Genomic DNA, 18,629 nt, shown 5'->3' with positions numbered 1-18,629 from the left:
CTTGCACGCCCGCGATCGCTCTATCTTCGTTTCATCCTCTGCTTGTTGCCCGTCGATATTTTTGGTCGTTGCTCGAGCGAGACGACGGATAACTGTGAGAGAAAGACAGGCGACGAGCGCGAGAAGAGATCGCAGTAACGAGGGAGAGAAAGAAAGATATATGTACATATGTATACATGTACATAAGTGTATATATGTAACATTTGTACGCGTCGAGAGAGAGAGAGAGAGAGAGAGAGAGAGAGGGAACGAACATCGTGAAAACCGTTAGCGCCGACGGCGTAACCTGAGAGCTTCTCGGACCCCGCGACCATATATGTCCGCCTCTCGCTCTCTCTCTCGCTCCCTCTGCCTAGCTTTACGTCGCTTCGTCTCTCTCATACTCACGAGCCACATCTCTCTCTCTCTCTCTCTCTCTCTCTCTCTCTCTCTCTCTCTCTCTGTTTCCCTCTTTGATCCAGAACAGAATGAAGCTAATAAGTTACCGATAGCTTCCGCCAATAACAAACGATTCGTAAATTCCATAAATCGTATGCAATTGCATACAAAGAGTTCTCTTCGAATTTGTACGCGATTCGATTCTAACGAGAATCTACGTGAACGATCGTCGTTATTTCTTTTACGTGATTTTACAGAATTTTTACGTTCCATTTTACGATTCGTCGGCAATTAACGTTTTTATGGTTGAAAGTCGAGTCCAGAAGGGACGACGTAATTGCGTCATCTTAATTTCTTGAAAAAAAGAAAAGAGAAGAAAGGGTCATGCCGTTCTTTGTACCGTTACATCAAATCTAAATTATTTGAAAAGTAATCATGAAGAACGTATAGATTGCTTAAAACTAATATACTCACACCATCCTTAAAAGTTACCGCCGAGTCATCAAAGTACATCGGAGCTGTTTCCTCCTACCGTTTTTCAGCGAGAATGTTCGTTAAGCGTTTAAAAAATTCGTTAAAAATTCGTGCAAACGAATCCGATCGGAAAAGTGAAAACTGGCGCCACCTTCAGAATTCGGAAACTCGAACATTGGTAATTATCGATAACCGTCGATCGTGTCATTACCGACGGATCGACCGACGTTGTCGACACATACTTTGCATTAATTTAGGGGCACAGGAAATTGGTTGCGTAAATTGTAAATTTACCATGTAAATTGGTAAGAATAAAATATTGAATGAAATAATGTAAACGAATAATAACACGTACATCGACGTTTTATGTAAATAGACAGTAGGTACGCGCGTACACGTACTACAATGAGTAACACAATAACTAAGTCTTATAGTCAAACAAGAAAATAGTAAACTTAAACTAACGTAATTAACATCTTTATGTGCGCTCGATAACCATAACAACGTGCACGTTCCATTCTTACGGGAAGAATGGAGGAAAAAAAAAAGAACCGTGCATATGTATATGTGCTTATAATTATATACATTTTAAAAGTTCGGTGCAACCAATCGATAGAAAAGATTACGATTTTTTACTAAAACAAAATATACATCGTCTCTCTCAAATCTATCCGATCCATTATAATAAATGTTTACTTGAAAAGTAGTGAGTAACTATTGACCGTTGGTAGTAAGAGATAAAATGAGATTAAAGAAAAAAAAGAAAAAATAAAGGTTGCAAATATATAAGCGGGGCCGTGATTCTGTATAAACGTAGTATCCACCCTTTCATCGTGATCGTTGCACCGAAACTGGCACACGACTTCTAATATTTACATTTTACAACGATCAAACGTATTGCAGAAAACGTGATTGACGTGCGAGAACGTGTATTATTAGGAGACGATTGAACAATTACAATTTATAGCCACGTAATACGATTTATAGCTCTCGTCGAAGAGTTAGCCTTCCTCGAAAAATTCTCTGACGTATCTAAGTTACGATGGCGGTCACCTTCTTAACGGCGATCAACGATCGTCGACAATGTAGGCATCTTGAATATCTAGATCGGCAAAAGTACAATACTTTACAGGACACACTGTCGTCAATTTGATCGACTTTACAAGGCATCGACTCGACAAGATGATAGACTCTGAAGATAATAATAAAAAAAAAGAAAAAAAAAAAATCCTTGAAAGCGAAGAAATTAGAAAGATTGGTTGTGGAGGACGACACAGAGATACATTTTACCGAATCGCATACGCGAGTGAGATTTTTCGTGCATCTCGCACGTAATGCTAAACGAACTCTCCTCGTACCAGCGATGATCTATGCAAAGAAAACGGGCTCGCGCATTAAAATTCCATTCACGATTAGCGATCCTTGAAGGCGATCCTTTGAGCGAACGTATAAGTCGCGCGTCGTCCTAACGGTATTTGGAGTAGTAATGCTCTAATGTCATCGAATACTATTGCTCAATGCAAATCCCGTCGCTCAACGACGAATACAATAAAATTACTTGAAACGTACGTTATGGGCTTGAATAATAGGAATAATCGGAATAAACCTGACGTTGCGCTAACGTCGATAGATAGTAGTCGGCGGTACAACGGAGTTTGCGTAAAAATAGAAAAAAAGAAATATAATGGTGGAATAGTATTTGCGTGTAAAATCTAAATGAACGTTTGTAATAAGAGTTAGAAATCGCGATGCCATTTTGGAGATTTAGGAAGAAAGGGAAACCAAAAGTCGTTAGTACGAGCGGCACGAATCGTGTCTCTGACTCGGGTTGGATGCAGGTGAGCGCGTACCAGCGACGATAACGATAATTGAATGTTGCACAACATGTCGTCGTAATATTTAGCAACGTACAGTCAGATGTAAACCTAACTTTTATATACGTTCCTACGACTCTCCTCGAGTCTCGATTCAAGCGTGTAAACCAACTATGCGAACTAACGTGAAAAATATTGTATTCTCAGCATTGTACGATTGCATTCTAAAACGCGCATTCTCGCTGCCACTTGCTACGCTAAAACTCGGTTATCTCATTTCGTCGTAATAACATTTTTACAATTGCACGTTACCTGCTATTTTATCGACATGTAGGACACGTTATATTAGCGGACTACATATTACACTTTCTATTACGTTTTCACGGCTTCCTTCTATCTCGATAACCGCAATAATGCATTGACGTTATCGTTATTTCTTTATCGATGAAAAATTCCTTCCGATGATCGGAGAAACGCAAAGTTTCTTCGCAACTTTTCGAACGCAAACTTTTTCGAATGTGGCTGAAAATGGAAAAGGTAAGTGGATGCAAAGTTTGACGGAGAAAATCTTTATAAAAGAGACGATTAATAACGGCGTTGCGCTTATCTTTCGAAGATCGGTGTCAAAGGTGACACGATGATATCATTTTCCTCGATCCTAGAGGCGCACGAATCTGGAGGAGGATAGCATCTTTGAGAGCATTCCTTGCGTTTCCATCGTACGTGGAAATAGTTTTTCAAAAATTATTCGTGGCTAGCTTCGAGCCAATACCAAAGGCGAGTTCATCGAATTTTTGTCGCGCAAATACGAATTTTTGATGAAAATAAAGAATCGGCGACTTCTTTCGGGAATATTTATCGGTGACTCGCTCCCGGGAGTTACACAAAGTTTTAAAAAAGAAACGAAAAGAAAGAAAAAAATATCTTTGACGACAAACCGATTGCGAAAGACGGGAAGAGGAAAATAAGTAGGAGGCTCTGCCTAACGAACGAATATCCGGAAGTATTTTGCCGCGAAAATGGCAGGTAATCGCGGTAACATCTTCGGGGAATGAATTTACCGTAATTATCCGTGTCTTCGTAATTACGTATATCCGGACTCGCGTTACCAACCGAACGTTTCTCCACCTATATATCGTATACCGATTTTCGTATTCGCATTCGCGAGAGGATTCTCTACGAACGAGAACACGACAATTTGTCCTTTCTCTCTTTTCCCATATACTTGTGTATATAACCTATGCTATATCTATATCTATCGCGTACCTTCATCACGCGATCTTCCCGCTTAAAACAATAATTAACAAAGCCAACGAACGTAACGCGTCGCGGTTTTATCGCAACGACCGGATGGATGTAATCGTATGTGTACGTTCCTTTTCGATAACGCGCCTTCCTACCGCTAGATAAAATTTGGCCAACGGACTCGGCTCGTTCGTAATAATAATATCGATGAGAGTATATGAGAGGGGAAAGGGCCGATAAAAGAGAAATGCAAGAACCAGAAAGGACCGCCAAGAAATACGAAGAATCACACCGTGGCTTTTAGATCGATCGAGATGATACCGTATCCTTTTCGTTTCTTTTTTGTGCTAGCTTGTTTGCCTGTTTGTTTGTTTGTTTGTTTGTTTGTTTGTTTGTCTGTTTGTTCTTCTTAATTAGCCGACTTAATAATTAAAGTTTCTGAACGATGTCGAATTTGTCCTTGAAGCCGATCGACTCCTTCTTAGGATCGTACTTCTTCCGTGCCGCCAGCTGAGCCCTGAGCTCCTTCGCGCTCATCTTCAGGTTCAAACCTTGCCGGGGCTCGTTGTTCCCGGCGACGGTGCCGTTGCCGGTTCCGTGAACGTGTGCCTCCGTCGTCTCGCTGTTTCTCGACTTGGTACTGCCGTTTTCCCGAGCGATACTCGTCTCTTCGTTTTCGCTCGACAACGAGGACATCGTCGTCGACGAAGCCGTCGTCGTCATCATCGTCGTCGTCGTTGTCATCGCTATCGTAGAAGCATTCACCGTCGTTGCCGTGCTATCGCTGTGCTCCGTGTCGTTGGACCCGGTCGACTTTCGTGCATTCTGAAAAAGAAACGGAATTTCTCCGTATAATTATGAGGTTGGAGAAGTTGGAAAAAAGTACGAGGGCGAATCAACGTAGAATAAAAGTAGAGAATCGAAAAAACTCGTCACGTTCGCGTCCTGACCAATATCCCTCGATACCGGTCGATGCCGGTGAACTATCGACGAAATGCGTATCACGTACCAAGGTCAAACGTACCTTCCTCGCGTGCCACTTTTCCTCCAAATATTCCTAACCGGACGTTTCTCTCCCTCCTCCACTTCGAGTCGTCTCCACGATAGCCGATCGTGCCGTTCAGGAAAAAAAAAAAAAGAAAAAAAAAAGAAAAGAAGAAAAATATGATTAGTCGAGAGCGCGCGGTTTTTCCCGTCTCGATGATTATCTTTTAAACTATTACCTACTGTCGTCTAATAGCTGCTGCTATTACCACTACTTTCTCTATCTTCGGCGCGAAGAGGAAACACAAATTTTCATCGAGCGTTTCTGTCTCTACGTCGGCTAATCCTTCGAGATAATAGACGGAGGAGAGAGAGAGAGGGAGAGGGAGAGGGAGAGGGAGAGAGAGAGAGAGAGAGAGAGAGAGAGAGAGTAGGATTGATTTTCGTGAGATATCACGATGACCTTGATGAGCCTGATGCAACTCTGAACGGTACTTAAAGGAATTCCATCGGTTAGGCCTATGCGCGACGAAGAGAACCGGTTTCACCGAGCACAAACCGTTTAAATCCCTTCGAAATAATGTTAGTCGGCTATCGTGCTGACCGACGCTCAAAGCCCCACGATTTTCATATCTGCTACCCATTTCCTACAAATTTTCTTCCTATTCCAAACTCGACTTTATGAGTCAATAAATACTCGTTACGTTGAAACAATAGCGAGGACACTTGAAACGTGTGCACCGAAATTAATCGCTCTTTGATATTCGATTATACGCTTTGTTACGCTACTAAACGGCTCGTTAAATCGCATTAGAATGCGTTCACGTGTGCGTCATCGCCGTACGCTCTACCTATCCTTGCCAGATTTTTCGCAGATTTAAAAAAAAGAAAAAAGGAAAAAAGAAAAGCAAAAAAAGGGAGAAAAAAGAAGGCGAATCGATTTACATAACCGCGGGCAGCCGTTGCCGATAAGAGAGGGAATGAAGCGTATTTGCGGAATAATTTACAACGTAGCTCTCTCAAAGCTACCTTGAAACGTTCTACGTATAACCAGCGAACGACGTTTCACCTGCTAAACGAGAGAGGAATTTCGCGGCGACCCAGAAAATACAACGTTGAACGAGTTCGATACACCGATACGCTACTGCTTTGAAATTACCCTGACGCGAGCACACGTCGTTTGTCGTCTGCTCGCTCGCTCGCGCGCGCGCGAGCACGTGCACGCACGCACGCACGCACGGCACGGCCATTTAATTATTCTTCGAGGAGAGAAAGGAGAGGCTGCTGCAATCGCTTGCCTGCCTTTTTTCCTTATTTTTTTCTTCTTCTCTTTTTTTCTTTTTTTTTGGAATACCCGTTATCCGAATACGAGTATTCCTCTTCGAGAAAATGCGGACACACATTCTTTTTTCTTTAGCATTTAGCATAGACCCGATTTTCTAACTTTCAAGCACCGATTTCGAGTATCTTTTTAACAGGGTTATCGATAATACGAAACGATCAATGTGTAATAGTAGGAGCCCACTAGGAAAGAGATCACGCGATATACATTGAAAAGATAGGTATTCACAATAAAATCGAATTACCGAGTAGACACATATAGGAGGAGAGGCGGAATTGACGCGAACGCGGAATTTACGTAAGCTCATCGAAGACCGGAAAAGAGCTCTCGACCATATCGTAAGAGATCATCGAATCGAAAAACGAAAGATGATAGGCAAAGTCTCTCTCTCTCTCTCTCTCTCTCTCTCTCTCTCTCTCTCTCTTCCAAGTGTAACTAATATTCTCGACGTGCTATGTATGCACGTATGTGCATATATATATATATATATCGATGTGTGCAAGCGAGAGAATTTCTAACGATTCGTCGACGTAACGCAAATATATATCCAATTAATGCGCCTAGAAAGAAAGTGTTATCGTTTCCCTTTCGTTTTCTCGCGCTAATATTCACGCGTCGATAGATGCATGGGCATGTGTATTCGAACGAATGAAATACCGATGCTCGCGCGCTTCGAAAGCCCGCGTAATACAAATTCGTTCGAATACGAGAGGAAGAATTCAGGGCAACGTATTAGCCAACGAGTACGACGAGTTACGTAATTGGAAACGCGAGGAGGCTCGTATAAAGGACGAATGTATGTATGTATCTATCGATCGATCGATCAATCGATCGATTGATCGTAAATCCCAACGAAATGAATCGAGCTCTCTAAAACGGAAACATCCGGTAATTAGTATCTCAGGCTAATCGTTCTCTCCGATAAATATTCTTTTTCTCGTTACGTGCATCTATCCGTACACCTAACCATATCTACGTAGATACATACTACGTATGTAGGTGAGTGGGTGGCAGCATTGTTGTGTTGCGTCGGTCGGACTTGAGAATCGCAGGCGCGATTTCGCGCGATAAATCGCATTGAAGATGAGAAAAAAATCCCTATCCGAGAATCTTTTGATAGAGAGATAAGGTAATAATAAACGAAACGTTTCTTCTTCGACGAGCAAAAATGAAAGAAAACGAATGAATTATGGAATGTAATTAGAGACGATTTACGTTCGTACGACAATAAGAGTGTTCATTACACGGCCGTTTTATCTTCCCCGGTAGAGGAGGAGATGAGTCATCGATCATCCTTCCCCATCATCCTTCATTCCAGTCTCAAAGAATAATTTCATAAGACACGTTGAATAATTAGATCGTTTCAACGAAATGATCACGCGCACACATTTAGATAATTGTATAACGCGTGTTGATTATTATTCTCTCGTTAGTATCGGATTCGATCGATTCGTCGATAAAGCCCATTGAGATAAGCGATTAGATAAAATTGAGATTTTTTTCCTTTCGGCCGTTCCTCAGGAACGAAACGAAAGGATGACGACAATGAAATTTGCGTGGGCAGACTCGGAGAAAGTTTCGTCGGTTGTTTGATACGCGATAAAACCAATGATAAACCGGGGAGGACGTGAATTATCATATTGTCGGGTTGCTTCGAGACGAGAGAACAAGTAAACGAGATATTTAATCGTGCTCGAAAAAAATCATACTACGTACTAACGAAACTATATAATAATTTTATAATATTTAGGACATATCCAAGTACCGTACATCTTAGAAAGCGAAAACCCATGGATTATAGTTAATCGCTATAATACTTTTGCTTCGATCGAATCCATATACGAGCATCAACGAGTAGTCGCGTGTTTGGTCCCCACTGAACCTTAATAAACTATAGACTATCTTTAACGAAGATTATCGCGTAAAATGTATCCTCGTTACCTCTTCCGTTCCTATTTTTTATTACACGCGACACGTTCGCGCTCTCGTTCTTAAGTTCAAAGCCCTAGGAAGACAGAGATAGAAATGGAGAGACGACGACCGAGTCATCTCAATTCGCGCATTCTTCTTATCTTGCACATATACTTATGTGTACATATATATATATATATATATATATATATATATATTTCCGTAACGAGATTATGCGCTGAATGCAATCACCTTGCACCGTCTCGAAGATCGCGTAAGCCAAGCGATCCGTTCTATAGATATTTTTATACCGATCGCCGCAACGTTTTCCCTTCGCATCTATGACCTATCTCGAAAGACATCGAATAATGAATAATGCTATTTTTTCTTGTTTCTTTTTTCTTCTTCTCGAAATAGACGTTTTGTCCGATGAAGGTAGCGTTTCTTCGACTTGTTATCTCCAAGCCGGAATAAACACAGATGTTGGAAACACTTGTACTACTACGTTTCCCGAAAGCGAAATCTACTCGTTGAAAATCGTTAGAAGAGGAATGGAGAGAACAAACAGCGGCATAACAGGTATTTATAGTTCGAATAAAATAACCTATCGGTCTGGTCACGTGCTTCGTAACCGCGAAATTCGCCGAATTGCTCGAGACGCAGACTCGCTAAGGAAAGAGGAAAATAATAATTAATCATTCTAAAGATCCTTGAAAATATTGTTTTCGTACGTGTCTTTGAAAAGAAAAAGAGAAAAAAAGAAAAAAAAAGAAACTACGACCTCTAAATTCCTCGTGCGTTACGTTCGAAGAAGGACGGAAAGTAGATTCTTGTCTTTTTATATTAACGATGATGCACCAAGCGAGATAACCTATAAAAAACGAGTTTTCCCACGTTGCTCCGTCGCCTACGAATGCCCGACAAATGACATTTCTTTATCCATTAATAAGTAATTAGTGCGACCGATTCGTAATACTCGAGAGAAGCAGGATCGCAAGCAAAGGAGAATCATCGAAAGAGAGAACGAGAGGCGATAGAGAGGGGGAAGAGAGAAAGAGAGAGAGAGAGGGGGGGGGGAGGGAAAGAAAAGACTCACCTCGTCGGCGGAGATGCCGTGGTCCGATCCCTCCTCGTGATCCACGCTGTTCGGATTCCTCTCCGGCGTCTTGATTACCTTGACGTTCGCCATGGTGCCCTTGACGATGACGTTGTTTGCCCTGAAGTACTCGTCAGCCTCATGATCGAGCACCAGGAGCTTGGTCTCGTTCGGGAACGCCTTGATGCGTTCGACCACCTGCTTGTGAGTCTCATTGGCTATGTTAATCTCGTTTACCTCGATGATTCGATCCCCTTGCTTCAAGCCAGCAGCTTGGCTCGGGGAACCCTCATCCACCTTACCGATGTACTGCCCGTTCTTTCCTTTCTCCGCGTGAAGATTGAAGCCGTAACCGTCAAAGTCATCCCACTTGACGATGTGGCAAAGACGTGCGTAAGGTGTCTTATCGCCCTTCAGGGACGACATTTCGAGACTTGCACCTTGACTTTCCAGATTTTCCGTCGTAGAAGGGATGAACGGACGACACTCGCGATCTACGCGAGCTATCTTATTCTCGATTTACGCCTTTCCTTTCTTCCTTCCCTTTTTTTGTTTTCTTCCTTCCTCCCCTACTCTCCCTTCTTCCACACCTCTCTTATATACCCGAATATATATATATATATGTATGTATATATATATATATATATATATCGGTGGCACGTACGAGACCGCGTGACGATCTTTCGAAAACGACTGGGATTAGACTGCTTCTTAACCGGCGAGCGCTCAATCGGGTACCAACAGGTACGACCGTACACGAGATCGGCGGCGAACGAACTAAAGGTCGGTTCGCGCGTATGCGGGATCGTAGGGACCAATCGCGTCATCTCGCAACCGTATCGGGGCCTCTTAGTACGAGGAGAGGGAAGCTCGATCGAGAAGGAGGGAGATAAAGCGAGCGAGGGAGGAAGATGGAAAAGCGGGAGCATTTGTCGCGATAAACGTACGCGACACAATGATCCGCGAACGCAAATTCAACGCGGAATGGGAAAATTTATGAAAAACGAATAACTTTCAAATGCTTTTGTTACGTCGTCAGAAGTCCTTGCGTATATTCGAACTCGTTGGTTTTTTCTTTTTTTTCCTTTTTCTTTCGTTTCTTTTTTTTTTTTCGAAATCTACACGTTGATTCCAACGAGACGGAAATTAAATCGACCTTTAGACGAGAGCAAGAGAAAAACCAAGTTTCGACAAAGATGGCAGGCGCGTCTTAGTCGTTGTCGTATCTACGACTGCCCTCATGCGACAGGTGAACGAAGCTTCATGAATTTCTTCGTACCTGTCGAATAATGGAAATGCGGCTTGGTACGTACGTATCGTACGTGCTGGAATAAAAAAATTTCGATCAAGAAATTAAAATTCGTTCATCGTAATTAATGCAAATTATGACACTCGTTTAACCTACCTCGTTCTGTCACGAATTTCTACGAAAATTATTAACGCCTAATGAATCTACCTAATGACTTTACATAGATACACGTACACTTTGCGTTCCTTCGAAGTTTCGAAGCCGTATTATTTACATGTGTTATTTACATATACGCTAAAAGCAAATAAAATTGCAGCAAGAACACCTGTTGCCGATCTTTGTAGAGTTCGATGAATCATGGCTTTGTTAACACGTGTATAACGAATCACGCAATGCGTTGCTATGCCTTTCCGGGCTTACGAACGACGGTGTTGAGACAGGAAAGAAGCGACCTTTAATCGTCGCTCGCACGTATCCGACATTGTTTCTTAGAAATAAAAGAGAAATGTATGCAGGTTGCATCGAAAACGTGCGGTCTTGAAGAAAACAAGATTTCGTCGGAGGAAATTACGCGAGAGGCTAGAGATCCTTAGCTATTTCGCTAACCGGCCGCCGATCCTAAAACTTTGCATTCTTCGCGCATATCCACGTATTCCTGGTAAACCAGGCAAAGACGTGACTTTCAACATTTTTCCATGCGCTCGTGTGCGTCCACGGTACTCTATAAGGAATAATGATCATAAACATACAAAAGAAATTTTAATTACCGGCAACCATACTATTTACAAGTATGCTGCTTTATCGGTTCGACGATAAGCCTTATATATCGTCAAAAGTCCAACGAAATAATTACGAGAGAGAGAGAGAGAGAGAGAAATGAATAAACTATCAACCTTGAAGAAAAATTATCGAACATCGAAACGAAGAGACGAATCGTATCCAAGCGATAAACGAGCGATAACCTCGGCAGAGCTGCGTTTAAGTCGACAAATTAATTAATAGTAAGGCGTGGATTTATTTTAACTCGGTACAGCGTAATAATGGGTACGAGGCGAGAGTGTGAGAACGTGACGTAAGCAAACGAACAAAGCAATGATACCGTTAACGTTTGCGCGTGTTTTTTCAAAAAGTTACCGAGCAAAATGATAAGAGGAAAAGGCTCGGTTAGATCCTCGAGATGACGTCTATTAACGGAAATGAAATATTTCCGAGAGATCGATAAGACCATTTCTTATGGAAAATTTTATTCGAAGCTGACAAAAAATTATTTTACATAAATCGTAATCGAATTGCCTGTATTATTTCTTTTTTTTTTTTTTTTTCTTTTTTTTTTTTCTTCCTTCCTTCATTTTTTTCCAACGTTCAAACAATATTTCATGTTAGTCATTTTAAACCATTTAAACGGTTCATAAATAAAACGGCGTCTCCGTGTGCCAGTCACGAGACGATATTACGAAATAACAAGGATAACCATGCACAGCAATTATGAGAACGTCCATGTTCGATCATGCTACCGTCTTTTCGTTTCCGTTTATTATTCGATATTTTTGCGCGAGTATCCATAGATAAAAAAATTTCGAAGATACATCGAACATGATTTTCTTTCTCTTAATCGTTTTTTCTCGCACAAGAGAATCGTTTATGAAAATACATGTTTTCGAACAATAGAATACTGCAAGGCCATCTTCTATGTAAATAAGTATTAAGAAGTTAATGAGTATTCTTTGTTTGTCATCTTTAAAGAGGGAGAGAGAGAGGAAGAGAGACCAGTTTTATAAGAATTTCATACAAGCTTTCTCGTTTACGAGATTGTAAATGTATTCGTATCTTATCGACGATCCAAGAAACGAGTGACTAGCAGACTGTTTGCTTATTTTACATATACAAACGTTTGATGCATACGAATACATGCGCTTTCGTTGTAACGACGAAGGAAACGAACATATTTCACTTTCATCGTTGGTACGTGAAATCACTAATGCTAATAATTAAAAAAAAGGCCGATAATGGAACGTATCTGGCAGTTTGTCAATTTTACCGACCTGAACGCAAATTTGCAAGCTAGTGGCCCAAGTCGATCTCGTGCCGCACCTGGCATGGCAGTAAGTGCGGTCTGCGCGCGAAGAGTGCGCGCTGGCTAGCATGCTGACAGATGAGAGAGAGGGAGAGAGAGAGAGAGAAAGTAGACGTAGCGGTTGTTGGAAGAATCGTAAGAGTCGTAGTTGATCGTAGTCGATGCCACCGTACGGTACGGCGAGCGTCTTTTATACATTTAACCTATTACAAAGCCACTCTCGCATGGGTGTTGAAAGCGACCGTCTCGTAGAATGCGCAAGACACGTAGGAACACGCGTCGTGCGTATTTTTTGGTTAAGTAAACAAAGATAGAGAGAGAGAGAGAGAGAGAGAAGAGAAGAGAGACACTTGACGTACTCGACGCGACAAATCGCCTGCCAAATTAGACCGAAAATGTGGAGTCCTACTCACGTACAAGTGACAGGTAAGAATCGACGAATGATACGTCATAAGGTTTGGATCATGCCAATGACTCGACAGGTGGCTCGGAGCAAGAGAGATAGATAAATTCACAGATAGATAGATGAATGGAGAGGGTATGGAATAAGAAAAGGTTAGAAGAGCTATATATTAGTAAAGTCGATTAATAGAACACGTAAGCCGAGTAGTTACGTGTTTGTCCTCCGTCGAGATGTAGGCGGATGAAACCTTTCAAGTATTATCACCACGTTGATCGTGGAATGCGTTTAGAAAGCCGAACCATCGTCCTCGTCTGCGGTGACTTCGATATTAAGAGGAACGGATTTCCTTAATACGAACGATATGACATGATTTCCTCTTCCATCGTTTTCCGTCAAATGTTTTCGATGAAACGCCTATCGAGACGTCCAAGGACGATTAGATCGTGTCTATGTAAAGAAAGAAAGGCGCTCCTTCTCCCGCGCTTATCGCGTTCGAAAATGCGCGCCTAATTTTCGCTCTCGAAGGACGAGCGAACGAACCGCATAAAAACATATCGTCGTTCTTTTTCTACCATACGTTAACTTATCCGATATTATCGCAAATGTTTTCGTTTCTAAATTTACTTTACCCCGGTATACGTTTAAACACGTAGAAACATCTTTTCAAATATTCCTAACGTTTGATACGTCCATGGATAACGGGTTATGCGATATCCATGCATTTCTCTTAACGTGTTTATTTCTCGTTGACCTCAAACGCCAATGGATAGTTCGACCGGACGATAAGTTTTGAAGAAAAATATATAAACAATCTCGATAATACGCGTAAAATATCGAAACGCGTATGTCTCAAAGAAAAGCAAAATAGAAAGGCAAATATTTGTAATAATATTTTTGTTTTTTCAAAGAGATTATTTTCAGCTCTCTACGAGTCGACAGATTCGAGCTAACGGTTTCACGCTTGAGATCCAGAGAGCCGTGGTAGAAAGGTTTTTTGCCACGAGCTTAACACGAAGAATATATGACGAGCGTCAATTATCATCGTAGGCATACGCGCGTATATATATATATATATACACACACACAGGCACACACGTGTTGTGTGTGTATATGCATAGGTGATCTTCTTCGTGCAAGATGGCCGCACGGTTTCGCCGTTTTCTCGATGCCTTAATATCCCTATAGAAAATAGTCGTGTGAAAGCTCTCGTATAACACGACCCGGTGTGTTGCTCCCCTTTTCGTTCGCGTGTACGGACCGCTAACTCCCTTCGATCAGTAACGTAGTCGTTTGGTGACAGGCCCTTATTAAAAATTTCTATTCTCTAAGATAGATCGGAATCGTGACGCATCTTCCATCGGATTTCATTGTTTACGCATTTGTTAAAATCAAATTGTTTCGTTTATTCTCCATTTTTTACATCGAAAGTTTAACAAGAACCAATGTGTCTCTTTGAGAGGCGGCGTGCGACGGTATTCGTTGTTACGTCGTTGGACGCAACGAGCGTTAAAAAATGCACGCTTCCAACCTGGACGACATTTGACTGACGGTTAGGTCTTCCTTTATGGACTTTGACCCACCGACTCGAACTTCTAATCACGAAAGAATGCGAGAGGGTGAGAGACCGAGAGAGGAATTTTTTCAACAAAACAAACGAATTCATTCCAAAGAGAAAATCGCACGAAAGTATATCGAGTGTATTTACGGATTCGTCTTTTCTTTTCGTTATAGGCGTAGAGAGATTGCTAGGGGCGTATATATGTATATAATATGCAGTGGGGCGGTAACCGAGATACATGGATACATACCAACGTAGAAAACTTTTTCTCGTCAAACTTCCCGATAAGAGTGAACGCGATCGCGTTCGGAAAGTTATAAAGCGAGCCTGGTATGCGGCTGATGAAAGTCAAGCGATGGTAAAAAAAAAGGGAAAGATATAAAGAATAGAGCAGACAAAAATAATATCGAACGAGAACTAATAGAAATAATTTTGATTTTGTTCGCAGTTCAAAGAGCGAAGGGGCTATTGACCAAAGGAAAAAACAGTGAGTATATATGTATGTGTATATATATATATATATATATATATATATATATATAGAGAGAGAGAGAGAGAGAGAGAGAGCACAACAGGATATGCGTATTAAAAAGAATCTCCTTATTCGCCAAGTGTTCCATATAAATCGATGTAATCGGACGAATAACGAACGCGTCAGCGGGATCGAGTTTCGTGACGAGTAATTAATAATACACACATTTGCAGTTTGACGACCAATTTTATCCGTCTTGTTGAACTTGACTGTCGCATCGTTGACCCAGATATTATAATGTCGAGTTGGACTTTTGAGGTTAAGTATTTTTCATTTAGCTTAGGTAAGCGCGTAAGCAGTTCGACTTTTCCTTGGTCGTTCCAAAGTAAATAAGATTGCAACAGAGGTTAAGAATACCTCGAATGCCGTAACGCTCGGACGTAATTCGTGCCATTTATCGCGAGAAATCGACGTTCCTCGAGTTATGGGGCGTTACGAGAATAAAATGTAAAAAGCAATAAATAGAGAAAATAAAGTCTTTTTCGTATCGAGCGAATTCCTTTTTCCTTAATTAACCGATCGAGATTTTCCCTGTCCACCACCCACACGTAAACTTTTAACCTATCTTAACGCAGAGACCAACGATTGCTTCGTGACAATTGCCCTCGGCAAGGAAAAGTACCAGACCTCGGTGAAAGAGAAGGCTTCCAAGGACGTGGAATGGCACGAGGAATGCGAACTGGCCATACCAGAACAAGGAAATACCGCGGAAATCGTCCTCACGGCATTGCACCGTAACTTCCTCGGCGTCGATGAATTTCTCGGCACCGTTAGCATTCCCTTGGCGAGTTTCGACGTTTACGAGAGACCCAAGAATAGATGGTACGTAAAGTGAAACTATCGGAGATGGATCGATTTTATGCGGAGATACGGTTGCTTTCACCGACTATTTGTGTGTGTATGTGGTGTGCGCGCGCGCTAATAATGTTTCGCCAGAGAAGATGAAATTCTCTCGGTGCATATACGCCGCGTATGCGTGTGTACGAGATTAGATCTAATATTAAAATTGAGCACACGATGAGAGTTTATAAGAGGCGAGCCGTAAACGGGCTACGTTGGACAGAAGCCAATGTACGTGCACACTTTATGCATACGTGATGCGTAAACGTGTGATTGTACGCGACGAAAGATTGTACGAAGAAAAATAATCTTCTCCGACTTGAGCTCTTAGTTTCTCTCACCTTTTAGATTCTAACATGAGCGTTACGTCTTGTTTCTATTAGGTATACGTTGTGCAGTAAACCGGGTAAAGAGAATACGAAAGACAGGGGCGAACTCGAAGTGAGGATTGGCTTTATAGTGAAGGCTGGAAGTTTGACAGATCTCACGAGGAAGGAACGACACAAAAGTTCCCTCGGACAATTGTCGACCGCGGCTCAATCCATCGGGGGTAGTTTGTTGAGTATAGGTAGTATCGAGAAGCGAAAGGGATTGAAAAAATTAGCCAAGTCTATTGGTAATCGCGTCAAAGGAAAGAGCAAAAATAAATTGAACAAAGAGAATTTGGACGAAAGGGAAGAAGAGAATGGATTTCGTGCGACCAGCCAAGAACCCGGGGAAGCCGATCCTGGTGTGATCAGTGAGGACGAGGACGAATTTACGGTGAGCTATTATAATCTGACATATAATAAATAACGTATTTTTACGATATTTATTATCACGTCACACTCATCCATTTCAGTTTGATGATCTGTCCCACAAGAGTTCAGCCTCATCGTTGAATGCGCCGGCGGTTGCTACTGTAAACGGTACGAAGAAAAGCAACAGCGTGACGTCGGTCGCATCCGCTGCCTCCTTCGGTCGCAACAATGTCGGCCACGAGCAACAACAACAACAACAACAACAACAACAAACGGCACCGGTCATACCGGCCAACGTGGCCCCCAACAAGCCGCCGCGTTTCGCCACGAGTTCCTCGACTTCGTCCCTATCCAAAATCGACAATCAAAAGGAGGAGGACGAATGGGGCCTGAAACTTTATGGGAAACAGTCTAACGCTCCCAAGAGGTCATTTTCCAAATCGTCTCTCTTATATCCTAATTATGTCCTAGAGTTTACATTTATTTTCTTTTCCTCCCGCTACCCTATTGATACAGATGGGAAAGTACCAAGCTGAATAATCCAAAGATTCTGGTAGATGAGCCGAAGGACGATAGATCGGATCTCTCGCCAACGCACTCGCCATCGCCGTCGTCTAGATTTAGAGACACCTCGGAACCTCCAAGTCCAGCTCCGCGTGAAATTATCCAACATAAGATTAACAAAGACGAGAAGCCGGCTTTGATCAAGGATAAATTTTCCAAGGAGAATAATTTGAAGGATAAGAGGGAGGAGAAGTTTGTCACGCGGAGTCCAAGGGAGGAGAAGAACGCGAAGAAGGATAAGAAGAATAAGGAGAAGGAGAATAAAACCAAAGAAATTAAAGAGGAGAAGAATCGTCCTTCCTCCTCGGAAAGGATCATCATAGGGGGAGAGGACGCGTTTAAGGGCGAACATTTAACTAAACATCGGCTATCCCATGAAATTCTTTCTCAATTTGACGGGAAATCTAGAGAAGTAATAATATATAAATATATGCATATAGATGTATAAAGAAGGAGAATATTCTTCTATCGCATTATATATAATAATGAATCGTTCATGTTTCTTTAGGATTTGATAGAACTGACGCTACAGCTTCAAGCGGAAGTAGCGGACAAAAAGAAACGTATGGTCGATCTGGAAGATTACATAGATTCGTTGTTGTTGCGTGTCATCGAGTGTTCACCTCGTTTACTACAGAATCCATTTCAAACGCAAAGGCGCCTATCGTCTCCTGGACATCAGTGAAAATCCACACGTGTTCTTCCAATCGAACTGATATATATTATCATCTCTGTTAAATAATGTCATTTTATTCGCAATGTGAGGCGCCTTATTACTCTCGTTCGATCATTCGACGTTAGAGAATGTTTGTGCTTTTAACTTATTCCTCGTGACAATCATTTTAGCGTATAGTCGTTTCTTTTTCTTTTCTCCCCGCCCCTTTTTAATAATTTCCACAAATTTATGCATCGTTAAGTTTTAGTAGTATAAATCTGGATAATGGTCATTGCTTGCCTGTTACTTTGCCGTTAATTAATGTCATGCATTTAGTAGCATCCAAGCATGTATCGAGCATTTTCCTGTCTTCCCAGTATAACAGAACACGAATCCATCGAGGAAATAAAATTCGCGTTTTTTCTTACTACCTATGTCCGTCCAAATTAACTTACTGGATGATATGTCAATATCTATAATAGATCTTTATAATTCCAAATAAATTATTTGAAAATGATAATGATAAAAGAGACCAAAATTTTAAATATATTTTTACATGTATAGAAAATTGAATAAAAATAAATATACTTGTGCCTTATGTATATCCGAAAGATCTAATAGGTCAAAGTCTAGATGTTGCTGTAGTTATTTAATCGATTTATCCATTGTCCCTATCGTAGTTGCGTGAGAACCCTGAAATATTGTTACAATAAAGGAGAAACATTTATACGAACGAAGAAATGTCAATTATTCTTCTCAATGATTTCTAA

General features: G+C 41.4%; 2 protein-coding genes across 2 annotated transcripts; one reads left to right on the top strand and one right to left on the bottom strand.

Annotated features, from left to right (window-relative positions):
* Positions 1 to 1,186: 1,186 nt before the first annotated feature.
* LOC118449062 (uncharacterized) lies at positions 1,187 to 10,478 on the bottom strand. Its single transcript, XM_035883230.2, has 2 exons — positions 9,245 to 10,478; positions 1,187 to 4,736 (listed from the first exon to the last, which is right to left on the bottom strand). Exons 1-2 carry the CDS (start codon positions 9,668 to 9,670, stop codon positions 4,341 to 4,343), a joined length of 822 nt encoding a protein of 273 aa, XP_035739123.1. The 5' UTR covers positions 9,671 to 10,478; the 3' UTR covers positions 1,187 to 4,340.
* A 2,214-nt stretch (positions 10,479 to 12,692) lies between these two features.
* Rip11 (Rab11 interacting protein) lies at positions 12,693 to 18,588 on the top strand. Its single transcript, XM_035883183.2, has 7 exons — positions 12,693 to 12,993; positions 14,977 to 15,015; positions 15,636 to 15,882; positions 16,284 to 16,662; positions 16,742 to 17,067; positions 17,157 to 17,616; positions 17,713 to 18,588. Exons 1-7 carry the CDS (start codon positions 12,963 to 12,965, stop codon positions 17,887 to 17,889), a joined length of 1,659 nt encoding a protein of 552 aa, XP_035739076.2. The 5' UTR covers positions 12,693 to 12,962; the 3' UTR covers positions 17,890 to 18,588.
* The last annotated feature ends 41 nt before the right edge of the window (positions 18,589 to 18,629 follow it).

Source organism: Vespa mandarinia, chromosome 6 (assembly GCF_050613455.1).
Source record: "Vespa mandarinia isolate Hongniang chromosome 6, ASM5061345v1, whole genome shotgun sequence".
NCBI lineage: Eukaryota > Metazoa > Arthropoda > Insecta > Hymenoptera > Vespidae > Vespa > Vespa mandarinia.
Note: the sequence above shows the minus strand (reverse complement) of the source record. Positions and strands in the feature narration are given on the sequence as shown.

What these genes read in the sequence shown, in the direction of transcription:
- LOC118449062 (XM_035883230.2), bottom strand. Translation starts at nt 9,670, where the DNA reads ATGTCGTCCCTGAAGGGCGATAAGACACCTTACGCACGTCTTTGCCAC. An exon ending in ACGGCATCTCCGCCGACGAG is followed by an intron (nt 4,737 to 9,244) that starts GTGAGTCTTTTC and finishes TTTCTTTTTCAG; the next exon opens with AATGCACGAAAGTCGACCGG.
- Rip11 (XM_035883183.2), top strand. Translation starts at nt 12,963, where the DNA reads ATGTGGAGTCCTACTCACGTACAAGTGACAG. An exon ending in TACTCACGTACAAGTGACAG is followed by an intron (nt 12,994 to 14,976) that starts GTAAGAATCGAC and finishes TTTTGTTCGCAG; the next exon opens with TTCAAAGAGCGAAGGGGCTA. An exon ending in CAGTCTAACGCTCCCAAGAG is followed by an intron (nt 17,068 to 17,156) that starts GTCATTTTCCAA and finishes CTATTGATACAG; the next exon opens with ATGGGAAAGTACCAAGCTGA.